Here is a 20,881-nt window from a genome sequence, read left to right on the forward strand (position 1 = left end):
AATCCAAATTGAGGTATTTTAAGATTTAGGTATTTTGCATAGTCTGTTAGACTATAAAGAATGTGACAACAACATTGCAGAAATAGCCCTGACCAAATTTTCAAACCATTTGTGGTATTTGAATGCAGAGTTGGTGGGATTATCGTTTTTTAATCCCACCATTACAGACAATGAAAAGTTGTTAATGGCTAATAAATTGCTCAGTAGCACAGATGAACCATCAGAGCACGCTAGGGTTGTAAATCCAAAAGTTAGGAAAGAAAAATTAAAAGAGGTAGGAAGTAACCGACTTTAACGACCTTCTGACAAAAGATGAAGAACAAAAGCAATATGTCCTGCAAGTTGTAAGCAAATGCCGAGCATTATATTCTGACGTTTCAAAAACTACTTTCACAAAAGCTCTAGAATAGATTAGATAACTATGTAAAATTATCAACTCATGTAGGTTAGCGTGCTCTGATGGTTCATCTGTGCTACTGAGCAATTTATTAGCCATTAACAACTTTTCATTGTCTGTAATGGTGGGATCAAAAAACGATAATCCCACCAACTCTGCATTCAAATACCACAAATGGTTCGAAAATTTGGTCAGGGCTATTTCTGCAATGTTGTTGTCACATTCTTTATAGTCTAACAGACTATGCAAAATACCTAAATCTTAAAATACCTCAATTTGGATTTTTTCAAACTTTGAGCGACGAGCGGCACGGGTTAACGTTGTTTGATCGAGCTCAAATTTTGGCTATCTCAATATCTGGAAAGGGGAATCGTTTTGTGGGGTCCAGACGAACAAGATTCTGACATTTTTTCCCCCCATATGAGATCCGGTCACCCTAATGTGCATCAAACATCCTACTGCAGTTCTCTAGTCGAGAGGGTGGGGAAGCTCTCCTCCAACAATATGCAACCATGCATCTAGCAGCAGTTAATAGGTGAAGAAGTAGTTTTGAGGATCTGTAAAGGGGAATCTTAATGCTTTAACATTCTAAGAAATGTCGGACTATTTAGATTCCCAACTTTGTGGGAAGAGTTTGGGGAAGGCCCTTTTGTGTTTCCCGTGACTGTGCCCCAGTGCACAAAGCAAGGTATGGTTGGGAGAGATTAGTGCTGAAGAACCTAAGTCTTTTTCTTTTCCCCATGACTGTGCCTAATACACAAAGTCAATATAGACATACGAGTAGTTGGGGGAGTTTGGTGTGAGAGAACATGAACGGCTGCACAGAGCCCGGACCACAACCCCATCCAACACCTTTAGGATGAACCATAATGGAGATTGTTAGCCAGGTCCTCCTGTCCAACACCATGGTGTGGGAGAACATGAATGGCTGCACAGAGCCCGGACCTCAGCCCCATCTAACAACGTTAGGATGAACCATAATGGACATTGTGAGCCAGGTCCTCCCGTCCAACATCAGTATCTGACCTTACAAACCTTCTTCTGGATGAACAGGAAAAAATTTCCACAGACACCTCCAAAATCTTGTTCAAGCCTCCCCAGAAAAATGGAAGCTGTTATAGCTACAAAGAGGGGGAAACAACTCCACATTAATGTCTACGGATGTAGAATGGGCGGTCATAAAAGCTCCCGTAGGTGTAATATGGAGGTTTCCCAATCCCTTTATTCATATAGGGTACCGTACATTTTTTTTTTTTTTTTTACATAAAAACAGACAGACTATTTAAGGTGGTAATAGACATAGTTCTCTCAAACCATCTGAGACTGGTTGGAACATTGATTGGACATTCCTAAATATTACTACTGTACTTGCGTCATTTATTGGTGGCCGACAAGTAGCTCCATTTGGTACGACAACTGAATAATGTCATACTGATATCACTCAGGATTAGGATAACAATTTGTATGGAAAGTTCACTGCAAAAAACTGGATATTTTCAGAATGTTCAGGTGAATTTACAAAATGAAGATGTACAGTATATAGGGAATCCTCTCCATTTATGGCCTTTTATCAACCATGGACATGTATCTGTCGTCTGATAGCAGAAAAGACTTCTTCTATGAAGTATGCGATACAATTCAAGGTTCTTCATATTGCACGTAAGCCAGGAACAAAGGTTAAATATCTGAGACCGTTACCGTGCCCATATTGCGTGTGTGTATATAAGGAAGCTGCTGCGTGGACGGAGCACTTTATCTTCCCCTCAGAGGACAACATCAGACATGGCCTTTGTTTCACCTGCAGGATACCAGCCGGTTTACAACCCGGTAAGTAACGGCTTGGTCTTTTCGTCACATAATTCCCATTTATTGGGTTATATACCACAAATCTTTCAATTTTATGTTATGAATGTTTTTGAAAAATCTCTTCCAAATACATTATTTCCAAAATTTTGGAATCTGATCTCCAACTAAAAAAAGAACTCTACGTCCCCATTTATTTCCGGAATGAAGAAATGCATTCTGGATATGTGGTAATATCTTATTGTTTAATTTCCGGTCAATAGAGTTGTTTTTTTTTGTGTTGCTATTTGTCGTTTTTATTGGTACCATTTTATGGTACCTACAATCTTTTAATCCTTTTTTTGGCAAAGTGACCAAAAAAACAGCAATTCTGGCATTTTATTTTTTTTTTCACTTAGGTGTTAAATTTTTATATCTTCTTAATTCGAACAGTTATGGATGCAGCCATACAAAATATGCTAAATTTCTTATTTATTTGTGCTCTGGGAAAAAGGGGGAATAAAAACTGCTATATATTTTTTTACTTCACTTTTTTTTCAATTTGTGCCTATTTTTTTATTGCACCCCCTCGAGGACTTGAACCTGCGATTGCTTGTACAACATACTGTAATAATGCATTGCATCCTTAAATTATCTTCTATGAAGCTCAGTCAGGGGCTGTGCTTCACAGGTGTACAAACATGGCATACATAGGGATCTGCAGTAGACCCCAATCTTCCATGACAGAGCCGGATGCATCCCTTGACCAACCCCTTATATGCCGCTCTCACAATTGACAGCAGCATCTAAGGGGTTAAACTGCAACCTTCCGAGCTAGGTCAGATTACACCTGGGCAGTATTGGTGGGGTTTGATGGGTGCTTGTGCTTCCCCTGCTTAGTAGTTTGACCGTGCGTCACTCCTCCCTAGGACGAGAGTACATGTGCCCATTCAGCATGAGCGCTGTATACACAAAACAGTCAATTTTATCAATGAAGATTAACTGAATTATAATTTTTTTAAATCTACAGTATTTAGATGCACTATAAATTTTGCACTGGTTGCAAAAATGTTCATACCCCTTAATATTTCTTTGCAGGAGGTTGTCGATGAATTTAATTCTAATTTGTCCATTTTTGTTTAGCACGTTCCTTACAGGCATCCAATTTATGGCGGTCTACGGCCTGGTATGTCAGTATATGTCCTGGGCACGGTCCCTAATCATGTTAACAGGTAATTACGGTATCTAAATCTAATTAGATACCCTTTTATCACACAAACTGAATATATTTATCTAGAATTGACTTGATACTTTAAAGGTTAATCAATAATAAGCAAGATTTATGAAATTTTCGAAAAGAAAAATGTTCATTGTTGCCCATAGCAACCAATCATGATGTCAAGCAGATCCTTAAATAGGCCTTACTTTTTTCTTTGTTGATGGACTTTATAGTCTGTATGCATGCTGGTAAGGCAGAACCCATAATTGCCAACTTTTTTGGTTTGACTGTCCAAGAAATTATTCAGTGCTGCCCAAAAATTTTCATGGGTGACCACATCCTTTTAAAAAGCGCACTTGAACCCCTAGGCTTCATTTGGATCCCCATGAAATCTCCCCATGTGAGGCATGGGGGCTGTTAAAGGGGATCTGTCACCTCATTTTTGGCCTATGAGATGCAGCCACCTCCATCAGGGGCTTATCTACAGCATTCCATAATGACGGATTGCCTTTAAGTGGCTCCAAGTCCTCCATCGCCCTTTTTCGAGGAACCTCCTTGATATTTGGGTAAAATATGCTAGTAATGAAAATTCACCAAGGTCTGTTAGTAAGGATGCAAAATGGTCAGACAGGGATTTTATCTGTATAAGTCTACCTAGGAGACCAGGGGACGGTCAGATCTATGTACACTACTTGTGTGGAGCAGAACCAGGAGGTGAGCCCGTCCATAGAGCACATGTGCCGGCTGTGTTATAAAGCAGTCATCCAAACATAACTGTTATGATAGGTGTCAGATCCAATCTCAGCAGTCTAGTCCCTAAGATGCCACGCTCAGGTATTAGAGGCATTTAAGAGGTAGGAAACAAGATGCTAATGGCATTGTCATGGCACCAAGGAGCCTACTGTAACGGCCATGTTTGCAAACCATGTTCATAGAAGATGAGTAATTTAACAATACACTGCACTACTATAGATAGCACTGCAATGTAATGCATCATGGATCAAATGACCCCCGTGGATTAATTTAAATATGTAGGAAAAAAATTATAATGTGTGTGTGTGTGTGTGTATATATTATATATATATATATATATATACATACACATATAAATATATACTATATGTGTGTATATATATATATGTATATATATAGTGTGTGTGATATAATGTGTATCTGTGTGTGTATATATATACTTTATATCTATCTATCTATCTATATATATATATATACAGATAGATAGATACATATAAATATGGAAAGTAATATATTTTGTACCCATGCTGCCACAGGTGTAACTTTATGAACTGATAAAATATTACAATATTCTCCCCATAATTGAATTGCTAAGATTTCTTTTTGATCATTTTGCTCTACCCAAAAAAAATTAGATCAAAAAGTTGTGTGGATCCCCAAAATGATATTAATAAAAACTATGTCTCATATTGTAAAAACAAAACAAAACAACAAAAGACAAAAAATAACAAAAACAAACAACAACAATCCTACAGCTTTGTCGACTGAAATATCTAAAAGTTGTTGCTTTTGGAAGGCAAGGAGGAAAAATTAAAAAAGAACAGGGGCACACTGGGACTTTGTCGTCCAAGAGCCCATATAGCTAGCCCTGGTTGCAAAACAGCTTGCAAAAGTCTACATACCCTTTAATTCTTTTTTTTTATTTCCTGCACTTAATATCTTTCCTACTTGGCCAACTTAGTAACGTGAGATTAACCAAGCTATCTGGCCAGATGACGGGGCTCGTCAAATCTTTCCGACCGGCTTTAGTGGCAGAAGAGGTGATATCATCACCATACGTGACATATGTTGTAATCTTATCATCGTGTCATGTAATATTACGGTTATAACGATGTTAGCGTGTGATCCCTTGTGTGACTTGGCGCAGTAGTAAATCAAGTTATACATTTACAGGACATTTACCTGATTACAGTAAAAAGTTTCCATAACCATCAGGCACAGTTTCGCACTTAGAAAACCCTCAGGTGCCATTATATTGCAGACATTAGCAAACATGTATAATCCTTGTAAAGTCCTACCGGCCAAAGGTGAATACTCCCTAAAGCGGATGTACAGACCTTATGACGTGTACCCTTATCAATGTGACAGTATATAATTTTTATATTCCGGGGCACAGTATATATATATATATATATATATATATATATATATATATATATATATTTATTTTTATAACTGTGATTTTTATTACATTTTATAAAATTTTATAATCAGAAATGAGACAAAATCACAATTTGGCTTTCAAATTAGAGGAACGGAAAGAATGGAGTACAATTAGGCTGTGTGCAAAAACGCGTAAAAATCGCTTAAAAGAAGCATCGCATTCATTTTAATGTATTTTGCGCTTTTTGTGCATATTGATGCATTTTTTCTGCGAAAAAAAGCATCGCGGTAAAAAGCGCAGCATGCTCATTAATTTTGTGGAAAAGTCAGCGTTTTTAGCTATTTTCTATGAGACTGGGGACGCGCGGAAAAAAACGCATTAAAAACGCGCAGGGAAAAAAACGAGCGTTTTCTGGGAAGGAGCCTGGTTTTCATGCAGAAATTTTCTGCATACGTGGGCACATAGCCTTAGAATGAACTCTTGGAAGACGTTTCCCCATAGTGGCATTAAAACATATTGTGCAATAGAACAGAAAAAGCCAGAGAGTCCAACAGCAGTTCTTGATAATGCCAAGTTAAGATAACCCCATCACCATTTTCAGACTACAATTCTTATAAAACCACTATACCAGGGAGCCCAGACAGTCTCAAATCTGTCCAAACTCGCATTCAATAAGGCTGTCATGTGCTCCATTCTGCGGATGTCGGCTATTCTATCCTATACTTTTTGTATTGTAGGGCCGCAGTGTATATTTTTTATATTCTGGGGCACAGATTATATTTTTTATATTCTGGGGCAAAGATTATATTTTTTATATTCTGGGGGCACAGTATATATTTTTTATTTTCTGGGGCATAGTATATATTTTTTATATTCTAGGGGCACAGTATATATTTTATATTCTGGGGGCACAGTATATATTTTTTATTTTCTGGGGCATAGTATATACTTTTTATATTCTAGGGGCACAGTATATATTTTATATTCTGGGGCACAGTATATACTTTTTATTTTCTAGGGGCACAGTATATATTTTATATTCTGGGGCATAGTATATATTTTATATTCTGGGGCATAGTATATATTTTATATTCTGGGGCACAGTATATATTTTTTATATTCTAGGGGCACAGTATATATTTTATATTCTGGGGCACAGTATATATTTTTTATATTCTAGGGGCACAGTATATATTTTATATTCTGGGGCATAGTATATATTTTATATTCTGGGGCACAGTATATATTTTTTATATTCTAGGGGCACAGTATATATTTTATATTCTGGGGCACAGTATATATTTTTTATATTCTAGGGGCACAGTATATATTTTATATTCTGGGGCACAGTATATACTTTTTATATTCTATGGACATAGTATATATTTTATATTCTGGGGCATAGTATATATTTTATATTCTGGGGCATAGTATATATTTTATATTCTGGGGCACAGTATATACTTTTTATATTCTAGGGACATAGTATATATTTTATATTCTGGGGCATAGTATATATTTTATATTCTGGGGCACAGTATATACTTTTTATATTCTAGGGACATAGTATATATTTTATATTCTGGGGCATAGTATATATTTTTTATATTTTAGGGGCACAGTATATACTTTATATTCTGGGGCACAGTACGGTATATACTTTTTATATTCTAGGGGCACAGTATATATTTTATATTCTGGGGCATAGTATATATTTTTTATATTCTAGGGGCACAGTATATATTTTTTATATTCTAGGGGCATAGTATATATTTTATATTCTGGGGCATAGTATATATTTTTTATATTCTAGGGGCACAGTATATATTTTATATTCTGGGGCACAGTATATACTTTTTATATTCTAGGGGCACAGTATATATTTTATATTCTAGGGGCACAGTATATATTTTATATTCTAGGGGCACAGTATATATTTTATATTCTAGGGGCACAGTATATATTTTATATTCTGGGGCATAGTATATATTTTTTATATTCTAGGGGCACAGTATATATTTTATATTCTGGGGCATAGTATATATTTTATATTCTGGGGCACAGGATATATTTTTTATATTCTAGGGGCACAGTATATATTTTATATTCTGGGGCACAGTATATATTTTTTATATTCTAGGGGCACAGTATATATTTTATATTCTGGGGCACAGTATATACTTTTTATATTCTATGGACATAGTATATATTTTATATTCTGGGGCATAGTATATATTTTATATTCTGGGGCACAGTATATACTTTTTATATTCTAGGGACATAGTATATATTTTATATTCTGGGGCATAGTATATATTTTATATTCTGGGGCACAGTATATATTTTATATTCTGGGGCACAGTATATACTTTTTATATTCTAGGGACATAGTATATATTTTATATTCTGGGGCATAGTATATATTTTATATTCTGGGGCACAGTATATACTTTTTATATTCTAGGGACATAGTATATATTTTATATTCTGGGGCATAGTATATATTTTTTATATTTTAGGGGCACAGTATATACTTTATATTCTGGGGCACAGTACGGTATATACTTTTTATATTCTAGGGGCACAGTATATATTTTATATTCTGGGGCATAGTATATATTTTTTATATTCTAGGGGCACAGTATATATTTTTTATATTCTAGGGGCATAGTATATATTTTATATTCTGGGGCATAGTATATATTTTTTATATTCTAGGGGCACAGTATATATTTTATATTCTGGGGCACAGTATATACTTTTTATATTCTAGGGGCACAGTATATATTTTATATTCTAGGGGCACAGTATATATTTTATATTCTAGGGGCACAGTATATATTTTATATTCTAGGGGCACAGTATATATTTTATATTCTGGGGCACAGTATATATTTTATATTCTAGGGGCACAGTATATATTTTATATTCTAGGGGCACAGTATATATTTTATATTCTGGGGCACAGTATATATTTTATATTCTGGGGGCACAGTATATATTTTATATTCTAGGGGCACAGTATATATTTTATATTCTAGGGGCACAGTATATATTTTATATTCTGGGGCACAGTATATATTTTATATTCTGGGGCACAGTATATATTTTATATTCTGGGGGCACAGTATATATTTTATATTCTGGGGCACAGTATATATTTTTTATATTCTAGGGGCACAGTATATATTTTATATTCTGGGGGCACAGTATATAGTTTATATTCTGGGGCACAGTATATATTTTATATTCTGGGGGCACAGTATATATTTTATATTCTGGGGCACAGTATATATTTTTTATATTCTAGGGGCACAGTATATATTTTATATTCTGGGGGCACAGTATATATTTTATATTCTGGGGCACAGTATATATTTTTTATATTCTAGGGGCACAGTATATATTTTATATTCTGGGGGCACAATATATATGTTTTATATTCTAGGGGCACAGTATATATTTTATATTCTGGGGCACAGTATATATTTTATATTCTGGGGCACAGTATATACTTTTTATATTCTAGGGGCACAGTATATATTTAGAGTTTTGTGTCATGATCAACCTACTCTAAAGGCAGAAACCAATAATTTAGAAATTATTAGTAAATTATATTTGGCTTCAGGTCTCTATACACCACATAGCAGAAGGCTGCAGTGTAAAGTATGAGGGATGGGCAGAGGAGAATTTGAATTGGGTGTAGTCGCTGACAATGTGTCCTAATGGATCATCCACTACTGGAAAAATAAAGGAGCAGCATTTTATTGCCAGTTTGTCACACCGAATGGTTTCTGACCTTTGGACCAGCAGAACGCGCCTTGTCTGGATACTGGGTGTGTTCTCGGGATGGTATTTGTGAGCCATTGATTAACTTACAGGATTTTTTTTTCAGCCTGTAAGACAATATATTGATAGGCTCCTCTCCTGCATTGGTTACTAAATGGCGAGAGACCCCAGGATCGGACCTAATCTGATCACACATCGACGATCACTAGGGATTCCAGATCTTCATAGAACAAATCAGGATGAATTTTCGAGATTTTATTCCAGAAAATTCCTTTAAGGACCTATTTATTACTGTTCAGATCCTAAATATTTACAACCATGGAAGTATAAAGGAGTTAAAGGATGAAGAACGAGCAATGAGATGTGGTTCTTTATCGATGAAATTCTTCCTAAAATGTGAAAAATATTCAGAATTGAGAGTCCTCAGTGGTTGATACCTTTTACTGGCTAAGGCTGGAGTCACACACAACGAATAAAAAATCGGTCCCATTTTAACGGTCCGAAATCGCACAAAGGTATCTTAACCAGTGATGCGTTATTGATGCGATTTTTCTTCATTGATGCGATTTTAATCGCATGTAAGGATCCTTTTGACATCAGTCTGGCGAGATTTTCTCGCTGGATAGCAAAATGGACATATAATGGAGCCCAATGACAGGTTTCCGCACACAAACGAATTAATAGATCTAGACACATTAAATACATATCTATCTATCTATATATATTTTATACATGTCATAGAGACACATTTATACATATATTTGACATTCATACAGTTCTTCATGGCAGAATAGCCGCTGACACATTAGCCGGCTTTTGTATAATTATTCTCCTGCCCGACATGAAATGACACATGGTTTACATATAGTTAACCATTTCATTTCATGTTTTTTTTTTATGTCTATCACTATTAATTATATGAGGGCTTGTGGGTAAAATTTTGGAGTTGTAGGGGTTCATTTAAGGGGTTAATTCGTTGTATTATTACGGGGACTCCCTGCAGCCTCAGTGACGTCAGCAGGAGTCCCCGCAATTTAATACAACGAATTAACCCCTTAAATGAACCCCTACAACTCCAAAATTTTACCCACAAGCCCTCATATAATTAATAGTGATAGACCTAAAAAAAAAAAAACATGAAATGAAATGGTTAACTATATGTAAACCATGTGTCATTTCATGTCGGGCAGGAGAATGTTATACAAAAGCCGGCTAATGTGTCAGCGGCTATTCTGCAAAGAAGAACTGTATGAATTAGAAATATATGTATAAATGTGTCTCTATGACATGTATAAAATATATATATATATATATATATATATATATATATATATATATTTATTTGATGTGTCTAGATCTATTAATTCGTTTCTTTATTTAACCGGTCACTGTGATTTTACTGTATTTAGACAAAAAAATTGGTGCGATTTTACCGCAACTCACACATCGGGTTCGTTTTTATTCCCATTTTTTCTCGCCCCCATAGACTTGCATTGTCGAATCCGATCCGAAAATCGGTGACAATCGCAGCATGCTGTGAGCATGCTGCGATTGTCTCGGTCAGAGGATCGGATGCGATAAAAAAATCGCATGATGTGAGCTGCCCCATAGAATAACATGGGTTCGAATGCAATGCGATTTTTTATCGCATTGCATTCGTCCGTTTTATTCGCCAGTGTGACTCCGGCCTAACTGAAGAGATGGTAACACATTGTAAGCTTTCGAGACTACTCAGGTCTCTTCATCAGGCACAGACTAATACAAAATCTGAGACCTGAGTAGTGTGGAAAGCTTAGTGTACATAAAAATCCCCTTAAAACACAATTTTATTAATGATCATAAAAACACACCTTCCCAGTGACGTTGAAAAAATGTCAAAAAATAAACCTAGTATAAGGTGCTGCATAGCCCTACATTAAGGCCTAACTGATACCTTCCTATCCGTGGAGGTTGGCACCCTAATAGTACGATATTGGCGCCCCCACTCAACGAGGACTATCCCTCACTTCCCTAGTGATCCCTAGTATCACAGAGAGGAAAACAATTTCCAAGATAGAACAGTAATGAAAAGATCAGAATGCCCTAGGACTTATGCAGACCATAGGAAGGTATCAGTTAGGCCTTAATGTAGGGCTATGCAGCACCTTATACTAGGTTTATTTTTTGACATTTTTTCAACGTCACTGGGAAGGTGTGTTTTTATGATCATTAATAAAATTGTGTTTTAAGGGGATTTTTATGTACACTAAGTCTTTTTCAATCTCCATTAATTAATTTTTTCTAGTGTGGAAAGCTTGCAATGTGTTACCATCTTTTCAGTTAGCCAGTAAAAGGTATCAACCACTGAGGACTCTCAATTCTGAATATTTTTCTATCTACTGGCTAACACGGTACAAAGATATACATCTTTCCTGTCCTAAAATGTGATTAATCTAACCATTACAGCTTATTATTGTGGCCGCCATTACATTGGATCTTGCCCTGAGCCATACCCTCACCCTGACACTCCTATCTGCTGTCATACAGGGCACAAATAACCAAACTTTAACTTTAAACACCATATAATGTGATGCCCAAATAACAGTGCCATCTCCTGGTCAAAGACGATTGTGTGATTAATAGTAATACTACCATACAGTGCACATATTACGCTCCAACATACAGCGACCAAATATCTGCTCCGTACTTAAAATTTTATCATAGTGATATACAATAAAACTGATAAACAGTTGTGATGTCGGAGGTGTTACCTGCCATTGTACAGGAGGAGGTGAGCTGTGAGATCACCTATTCTGGATGGTGTATCCTGTGTTATCTACTGTATATAGAGGGGTTATCAGTCATTGTACAGGAGGAGGTGAGCTGTGAGATCACCTATCCTGAATGGTGGATCCTGTGTTATCTACTGTATATAGAGGTGATATCAGTCATTGTGCTGGTGTAGGAGGTGAGCTGTGACATCCCCTATTGTGAATGGTGGATACTGTGTTATCTACTGTATATAGAGGTGTTATCAGGTGTTATCAGTCAATGTACAGAAGGGGGAAGAGGTGAGCTGTGACATCACCTATTGTGAGAGATGTATCCTGTGTTTTCTCCTGTATCTAGGGGTGCTATCAGTCATTGTACCGGAGGAGGAGGTGAGCTGTGACATCACCTATTGTGAATGGTGTGTATGGTGTATCCAGTGTTATCTACTGTATATAAAGGTGTTATCAGTCATTGTACAGGAGGAGGTGAGCTGTGATATCACCTATTGTGAATAGTAGATCCTGTGTTGCCTACTGTATATAGAGGAGGTAAAGGTGAGCTGTGATTTTGCCTATTGTGAGAGATGTATCCTGTGTTTTCTTCTGTATTTAGGGATGTTATCAGTCATTGTGCAAGAGAAGGAGAAGATGAGCTGTGACCTCACCTATTGTGAATGGTGCATCCTGTGTTATATACTGTATATAGAGGTGTTATCAGTCATTGTACAGAAGGGGGAGGAGGTGAGCTGTGACATCATTTATCGCAAGAGATGTATCCTGTGTTTTCTCCTGTGTCTAGGGGTGCTATCTGCCATTGTACATGAGGAGGAGGTGAGCTGTGAGCTCACCTATTATGAATGGTGGATCCTGTGTTATCTACTGTATATAGAGGTGTTATCAGTCATTGTACAGGAGGAATCGGTGAGCTGTGACATCACCTATTGTGAATGGTTGATCCTGCGTTATCTATTGTATATAGAGGTGTTATCAGTCATTGTACAGGCAGAGGAGGAGGTGAGCTGTGACATCACCTATTGTGAATGGTGGATCCTGTGCTATCTACTGTACATAGAGGTGTTATCAGTCGTTGTACCGGAGGAGGAGATGAGCTGTAACATCACCTAGTGTGTGTGGTGTGTATGGTGGATCCAGTGTTATCTACTGTATATAGAGGTATTATGAGTAATTGTAGAGTAAGAGGAGGTGAGCTGTGTCATCACCTATTGTGAATGGTGGGTCCTGTATTATCTATTGTATAAAAAGGTGTTATCAGTCATTGTACAGGAGGAGGTGAGCTGTGATATCACCTATTGTGAATGGTGAATCCTGTGCTATATACTGTATATAGAGGAAGAAAAGGTGAGCTGTGATATTGCCTATTGTGAGAGATGTATCCTGTGTTTTCTTCTGTATATAGGGATGTTATCAGTCATTGTACAGGAGAAGGAGAAGGTGAGCTGTGGCATCACCTATTGTGAATGGTGGATCCTGTGTTATATACTGTATATAGAGGTGTTATCAGTCATTGTACAGAAGGGGGAGGAGGTGAGCTGTGACATCACCTATTGTGAATGGTGAATACTGTATATATTTTACATTGGTAAGGACACCTTTACCAAAGAGCAGCTGAGCTGTGCTGTGTGACTGTCCTGTTCATTACCTGTAGAATGAGCTCTTAAACAGGGTGTCCAGCCACTAAAAAGAGTAAGAAAAAATGTTCAAAGTGGTGTTAAAGAATATAGTAATACTTGCCTTACTGATCCTCCGCCACTCCTGATCTGTCACTTCTTGGGTCCCCCTCTGATCTCTTTACTTTCTGCTCTGTGACCACTGCAGCCAATCAGTGGATGTAGCGTTGATGTGTTAGCACTGTGGCCCCAGTGATTGGCTGCAGTACTCATATGTGAGATCAGACATGGCAGGAAGTTCAGAGACCGGTGGGGAACACAGGAAGCTCCATAATGGGGGATCAGTTAGGGGTGTATTTCTCCTTTCAATATTTTACACAATTCTGAGTGTTCTTAAAACCTTTCATGTAGCCGGACAACCCACCTAATGAGTTCACCTATACATATTCTCCAATATTGGTGATTTTAGGACACTTTAGTCCCCCTCCCAGACGCAGTCTCTCCCAAGAACAACTTAATTCCTCGCAAAAAACGCCCACTTAAAGGCAAGGTTTGTGTAAAGAAGAAAGATGTAACTTTGGTGTCCTTGACTTCTTCATAGGTTCCATGTGAACTTTTCGTGTGGAGGAGACGTTGCCTTCCACTTTAATCCCCGCTTTGATGGGAAGGACAGGGTGGTCTTCAACACTTCGCAATCCGGAAAGTGGGGAAGCGAAGAAATAAAGAAAGATGGATTCCCCTTTCACAAAGGGAAGCCCTTCGAATTGGTGTTTATGGTGAATGCTGGAGGCTTCCAGGTAAGGAACCCAAGCTAAAGGGTTATTCCCATCAGAGCCCTTAAATGTAAATATGAAAGCTTTTAATGTCGATGAATTAAAGGGACTATGTCATCAAGAATGCATCTATTGCTTAAATCAAGTTTTTATGTAAAACATATTTTTTTTATTAGATTCAATTTATTTTCGGGCACCTGCACATTAGCAGAAACATACTGAATCAGGCCTTACTTATTTGTGTAAAAGTGTTATCTGAGCATGCTCTAATTTGGGCAAAACTCATTATGAAGGAAGAAGGAGTAGGTGAGCTCACCTATTGTGATTGTTGGATCCTGTATGTAGAGGAGTTATCAGTCATTGTACAAGAGGAGGAGGTGAGCTGTGACATCACCTATTGTGAATGGTAGATCCTGTATTATCTACTGTATATAGAGGTGTTATCAGTCATTGTACAGGAGGAGGAGGTGAGCTGTGATATCACCTATTGTGAATGGTGGATCCTGTGTTATCTACTGTATATAGAGATGTTATCAGTCATTGTACAGGAGGAGGAGGTGAGCTGTGACATCACCTATTGTGAATAGTGGATCCTGTGTTATCTACTGTATATAGAGGTGTTATCAGTCATTGTATAGGAGGAGGAGGTGAGCTGTGACATCACCTACTGTGTATAGTGGATCCCGTGTTATCTACTGTATATAGATGTGTTATCAGTCATTGTACAGGAGGGGGAGGAGGTGAGCTGTGATAATGTGATACCACCATCATTGTGACTGGTGGATCCTGTGTTATCTACTGTATATAGAGGTGAAAAACTAGGTCTGAGCTGAAAAAGTAAATTAATGTGTATGCAAAATGTAAATGCATATAAACACATGACCTTTACACAGAGAAAAACAAAAAACAAATATCCTAAAATAAAAAAGTAAAAAATAAATTGCAAAAATTGCATGAAGGTAGTAATAATAATAAGGGTATTTAGTAAACATAATTTTGATCAAAAGACATATAGAGGTGTGATCAGTCATTGTACAGGAGGGGGTCATCTGTGACATCACCTATTGTGTGTGATGGATCCTGTGTTATCTACTGTATATAGAGGTGTTATCAATCATTGTACAGGAGTAGGAGGTGAGCTGTGACATCACCTATTGTGTATGATGGATCCTGTGTTATCTACTGTATATAGAGGTGTTATCAATCATTGTAAAGGTGGAGGAGGTGTGCTGTGATATCGCCTAGTGTGAATGGTGGAGCCTGTGTTATCTACTTTATATAGAGGTGGTATCAGTCATTGTACAGGAGGGGTAGGAGGTGAGCTGTGACATCATCTGTGTGGTATCTACTATATATAGAGGTGTTACCAGTTACTGTAAACCTGTCTGTGATGACAATGGGACTGCTGAAAAGTTATATGTACAGAATACAAAGTATGAGTCTAGTATTATGCCTGGTCGACTATGTAAAAGTTACTAGATTCTGTTCCTTTTCTAACATTGATATGAAAAAATAACACAAAAATAATTATCAAAATGTTTAAGAAATACATTAAACATGAAAACCTGATGTAAGCCATAGGTCATTTTTTAATGACAAATTCCATTTGGCTTCAGCTTATCCTTCATTGACAATAACAACTCTCCCTTCCCTATTTGTCCAGGTGAATGTAAATGGTTCTGCCTTCTACCATTACAAGCACAGGATCGTGGTGGAAAGAGTGGACAGTATCCAGGTGGAAGGAGACGTGACCGTCCAGTCTCTGAGCATTGTCGGTGGAGGGGTGAGTCAAACTTTGGTTGCCCAGGAAGGATCGGTCACCTCTCCTGAAATATTGTATTCCCTATTACATAACTATGGGGAAACATATTTTTTTCTTAGAACATTGCATTGTGATGTTCCTCCTGTTATTCCTCCTGGAAAACGATGAACAAACTGACATCTGGGTGTTACCATTGATGATGCAATCTATGACATCGTCATTACTGATTGGACACTGAGCATGTGGGGACAGCTCCCATTAATATGGGGAATGGTCAGTTAGCCCCAAAATTGGTGACTAGGCAGAAAATTGGGGGAAACACGTAGGAGTTACGACTTTAGTAATTGATAGAAAAAGTATAAGGACAACTATCAGAAGAAACAAGAGCCAAGCTTCTATTTTATCACATACATTTTTGTTGTAGGGCCCGATGGTGACTCCTGCCTTCCCTGCAGGTGGGGTAAGTATCATGGGATGGAGACCCCACATAATCTGTTGCGGCATCAGGCACCTGGCTATGTGGCCAATGTAATGTTTCTTCTCTGTTTATCTCTTAAGATGATGCCACAGCCTGGATATCCAGCCATGAACCTGCCGGTGAGTTTTGGTGCCCCAGTTACTCTATCTGTGCCGTACCATACAATACCATATAGCTTCCATCATCTTAACTTGTGTTTCCTCTTTCTCAGGCAATGGGAGGACCCAGCTATAACCCGGTCAGTATACATCGCTCTTGGGTAACTCACATTACATTGATGTAATGGTGGTAAGATAGGACAGCCCAACAGCCCAAGTTAGGCAGGACTGCATTAAACCCCACTGCCAATCATTCTCCACCCACTTAGCCTGATTAACAGCGCCTCAGTGTCCTTCCTCCCTGGTGCTTCTGAATCACCTCCCATCTAGCCTGATTGGCAGCTCCTCAGTGTCCATCCTCCATGGTGCAGCTGAATCTCCTCCCACCTTGCCTGATTGACAGCTCCTCAGTGTTCCTCCTCCCTGGTGCTGCCAAATCTCTTCCCACCTTGCCTGATTGGCAGCTCCTCAGTGTCCCTCCTCCCTGGTGCAACTGAATCTCCTCCCATCTAGCGTGATTGACAGTTCCTCAGTGTCCCTCTTCCCTGGTGCAGCTGAATCTCCTCCCATCTAGCCTGATAGACAGCGCCTTAGTATCTCACCTTCCTATTCCTATTAAGCCCTGTTTTGACATACATAAAAGAGGTGTCTTCTACTAAACACTTAGCTGCCACAGTGGCTATTGATTGTAGCATCTGAGGGGTTTATTGTCTTGGATCAGAGTTATCTTTGATCCAAATTGGCAACTGTCAATCACATCCCATTCAATGCTTATCATAGCGGTAGAACTGTCATTTTTAGCATCTTGCTCTGTGATTTTGTGGTGGATGAAGCCAAGAGTTAGTATATCCATAGAAAAGAAAGTGGATAGGCACAATCCGTCCCGTGCAAAGAATTTCCTTTATTGTGGCATCAAGTTACCAACAGCTTGCAGATAAAACCATGGAGCAAGTACAGACGACGATTGTTTCGCGGCTCTCACATTGCGCTTCAACAGGTCATATCTGAACTGTTGAAGCGCAATGTAAGCGCAAAACGATCGTCGTCTGTACTTGCTCCATGGTTTTATCTGCCTGCTGTTGGTAACTTGATGCCACAATAAAGAAAATTCTTTGCACGGGACGGGACGGATATTCTTTTCACGGGACGGATTGTGCCTATCCACTTTCTTTTCTATGGATATACAGACTATTTTCCTTGGAAGAGGCACCCGTATTCCCTGATGTGTGTGCAGCTTCATTAACCCGAGGTCATACAGCTGTGCCTTTGTCCTGCTTTTTTTCTTCCATGGTATGTGAAGCAGCCAAGAGTTATTTGACCACCAGAAGTGAGGAACAATGCCATAGTCTATCATTTGGCCATGCTTTTGTCCGCTTACATCTTGTGTGTTGCCTCCTTTCAGCCAGTTCCTTACCGTGCAAACATCCCTGGAGGAGTGACACCGAAGAGGACCTTTGTGATCAGAGGATTCATGCCAATGGGAAGCCAAAGGTGAGGGTGTAGCGGTACTATTAGGTGCCTTATCACATTTTGCCACCATACTAAGTAATTAGTCTCTATGCAAATATTAATCTCTACTATTAACCAGCTATATTCTCCCTAGAGCCAACTTACTACCCTAGCTGATTAATAATAATAACATCATTTTGTACAGACGATGATAGCATTTTGGCCTCTTACTGCATCTTGCAAATTTGACAGAAAAGGAGAAAAAAATTGAGTAAAAGTTTGCAATATACAGTGAATGTGGACCATAGCACCACTGGGGGGGGGTAATAAATTTGTATGCAGTAAGCTCCTAAACTCCCTCTAGTGGTGGCTGGAGATACCAACAAATGTTCCTCTTTTATTGGGACCAAATGTATTTTTAAATGGCACCATTTGGAGGTAGATATGTGGTATTGAAGAACTTTAATATTTTTGGGGAAGTGGTGTTATGAATAAAACAGCATTTCTGCCATTGTTTTTTTAAATTTATTTTGCAATGTTCACCATACAGTATAAATAACAGTAACTTTATTCTGCAGGCCCAACCATGGTGATCCCAAATAAATATATATATATATGTATATATTAGCTGAAGAGCCCGGCGCTGCCCGGGCATAGTAACTAACTGTGGTTAGTTATAGCAAATTATAATTATCCTCCATCCCATAGTCCCGTGCCCATATACCCATCATACATATCCACCATCTCATAGTCCCGTGCCCATATACCCGTCATACATATCCTCCATCCCATAGTCGAGTGCGCATACACCCATCACACATCCTCCATCCCATAGTCCCGTGCCCATATACCCATCACACATCCTCCATCCCATAGTCCCGTGCCCATATACCCGTCATACATATCCTCCATACCATAGTCCAGTGCCCATATACCCATCACACATCCTCCATCCCATAGTCCCGTGCCCATATACCCGTCATACATATCCTTCATCCCATAGTCCAGGGCCCATATACCCGTCATACATATCCTCCATCCCATAGTCCAGTGCCCATATACCCATCACACATCCTCCATCCCATAGTCAACCATTATGACATCATAATGAGCAGCGGGGCTTGCAACCTATGATGACATCAGTGTCGCCATGGCAACCATTATGACATCATAAAGAGGGGCGGGGCTTGATGCACACATACTTTTCCCCCATTATGTAGATAGGGGAAAAATTGTTTGGTGAATTGGAACGCACGGGGTTAAAATTTCGCCTCACAACATAGCCTAGGACGCTCTCGGGGTCCAGACGTGTGACTGTGCCAAATTTTATGGCTGTAGCTGCGACGGTGCGGATGCCAATCTCGGACATACATACATACACACACTTGAGCTTTATATAATAGATATATACACTGCTCAAAAAATAAAGTGAACACTCAAATAACACATCCTAGATCTGAATGAATGAAATATTCTCATTGAATTCTTTGTTCTGTACAAAGTTGAATGTGCTGACAAAATCACACAAAAATCATCAATGGAAATGAAATTTATTAACCAATGGAGGCCTGGTTTTGGAGTCACACACAAAATTAAAGTGGAATGTAATGTCCTTAAACAAGTCAAAATGAGGCTTAGTATTATATGTGGCCTCCACGTGTCTGTATGACCTCCTTACTGTACAGCGCCTGGGCATGCTCCTGATGAGGCGGCAGATGCTCTCCTGAGGGATCTCCTCTCAGACCTGGACTAAAGCATCCGCCAGCTCCTGGACAGTCTGTGGTGCAACGTGACGTTGGTGGATGGAGCGAGACATGATGTCCCAGATGTGCTCAGTTGGATTCAGGTCTGGGGAACGGGCGGGCCAGTCCATAGCTTCAATGCCTTCATCTTGCAGGAACTGCTGACACACTCTAGCCACATGAGGTCTGGCATTGTCCTGCATTAGGAGGAACCCAGGGCCATCCGCACCAGCATATGGTCTCACAAGGGGTCTGAGGATCTCATCTCGGTACCTAATGACAGTCAGGCTACCTCTGGCGAGCACATGGGGGGCTGTGCGGCCCTCCAAAGAAATGTCACCCCACACTCATACTGACCCACTGCCAAACCGGTCATGCTGAAGGATGTTGCAGGCAGCAGATCGCTCTTCACGGCGTCTCCAGACCCTGTCACATCTGTCACATGTGCTCAGTGTGAACCTGTTTTCATCTGTGAAGAGCACAGGGCGCCAGTGGTGAATTTGCCAATCCTGGTGTTCTGTGGCAAATGCCAAGCGTCCTGCATCTGTGGAAGACTGGCCCTCAGACCATGCTCATGGAGTCGATTTCTAACAGTTTGTGCAGACACATGCACATTTGTGGCCTGCTGGAGGTCATTTTGCTGGGGAGGTAGCGGTCCTGCTGCTGGGTTGTTGCCCTCCTACGGCCCCCTCCACCTCTCCTGGTGTACTGGCCTGTCTCCTGGTAGCGCCTCCAGCCTCTGGACACTACACTGACAGACACAGCAAACCTTCTTGCTACAGCTCGCATTGATGTGCCATCCTGGATGAGTTGCACTACCTGAGCCACTTGTGTGGGTTGTAGAGTCCGTCTCATGTTACCACGAGTGTGAAAGCAC

General features: G+C 39.1%; 1 protein-coding gene across 1 annotated transcript in view; it reads left to right on the forward strand.

Annotated features, from left to right (window-relative positions):
- Positions 1–2,079: 2,079 nt before the first annotated feature.
- LOC141052201 (uncharacterized) overlaps positions 2,080–20,881 on the forward strand; it is a 42,964-nt gene continuing 24,162 nt past the window's right edge. The window contains exons 1-8 of the mRNA XM_073549419.1: positions 2,080–2,224; positions 3,323–3,411; positions 14,304–14,499; positions 16,139–16,258; positions 16,662–16,697; positions 16,796–16,834; positions 16,927–16,953; positions 18,216–18,304. Of these exons, the coding sequence (XP_073405520.1) occupies positions 2,180–2,224; positions 3,323–3,411; positions 14,304–14,499; positions 16,139–16,258; positions 16,662–16,697; positions 16,796–16,834; positions 16,927–16,953; positions 18,216–18,304 (641 nt within the window). The 5' untranslated portion in view covers positions 2,080–2,179. The remainder of the gene's footprint in view (positions 2,225–3,322; positions 3,412–14,303; positions 14,500–16,138; positions 16,259–16,661; positions 16,698–16,795; positions 16,835–16,926; positions 16,954–18,215; positions 18,305–20,881) is intronic.

This window comes from Dendrobates tinctorius, unplaced genomic scaffold, assembly GCF_039654945.1.
Source record: "Dendrobates tinctorius isolate UK_male_01 unplaced genomic scaffold, ASM3965494v1 ptg000158l, whole genome shotgun sequence".
Lineage (NCBI taxonomy): Eukaryota > Metazoa > Chordata > Amphibia > Anura > Dendrobatidae > Dendrobates > Dendrobates tinctorius.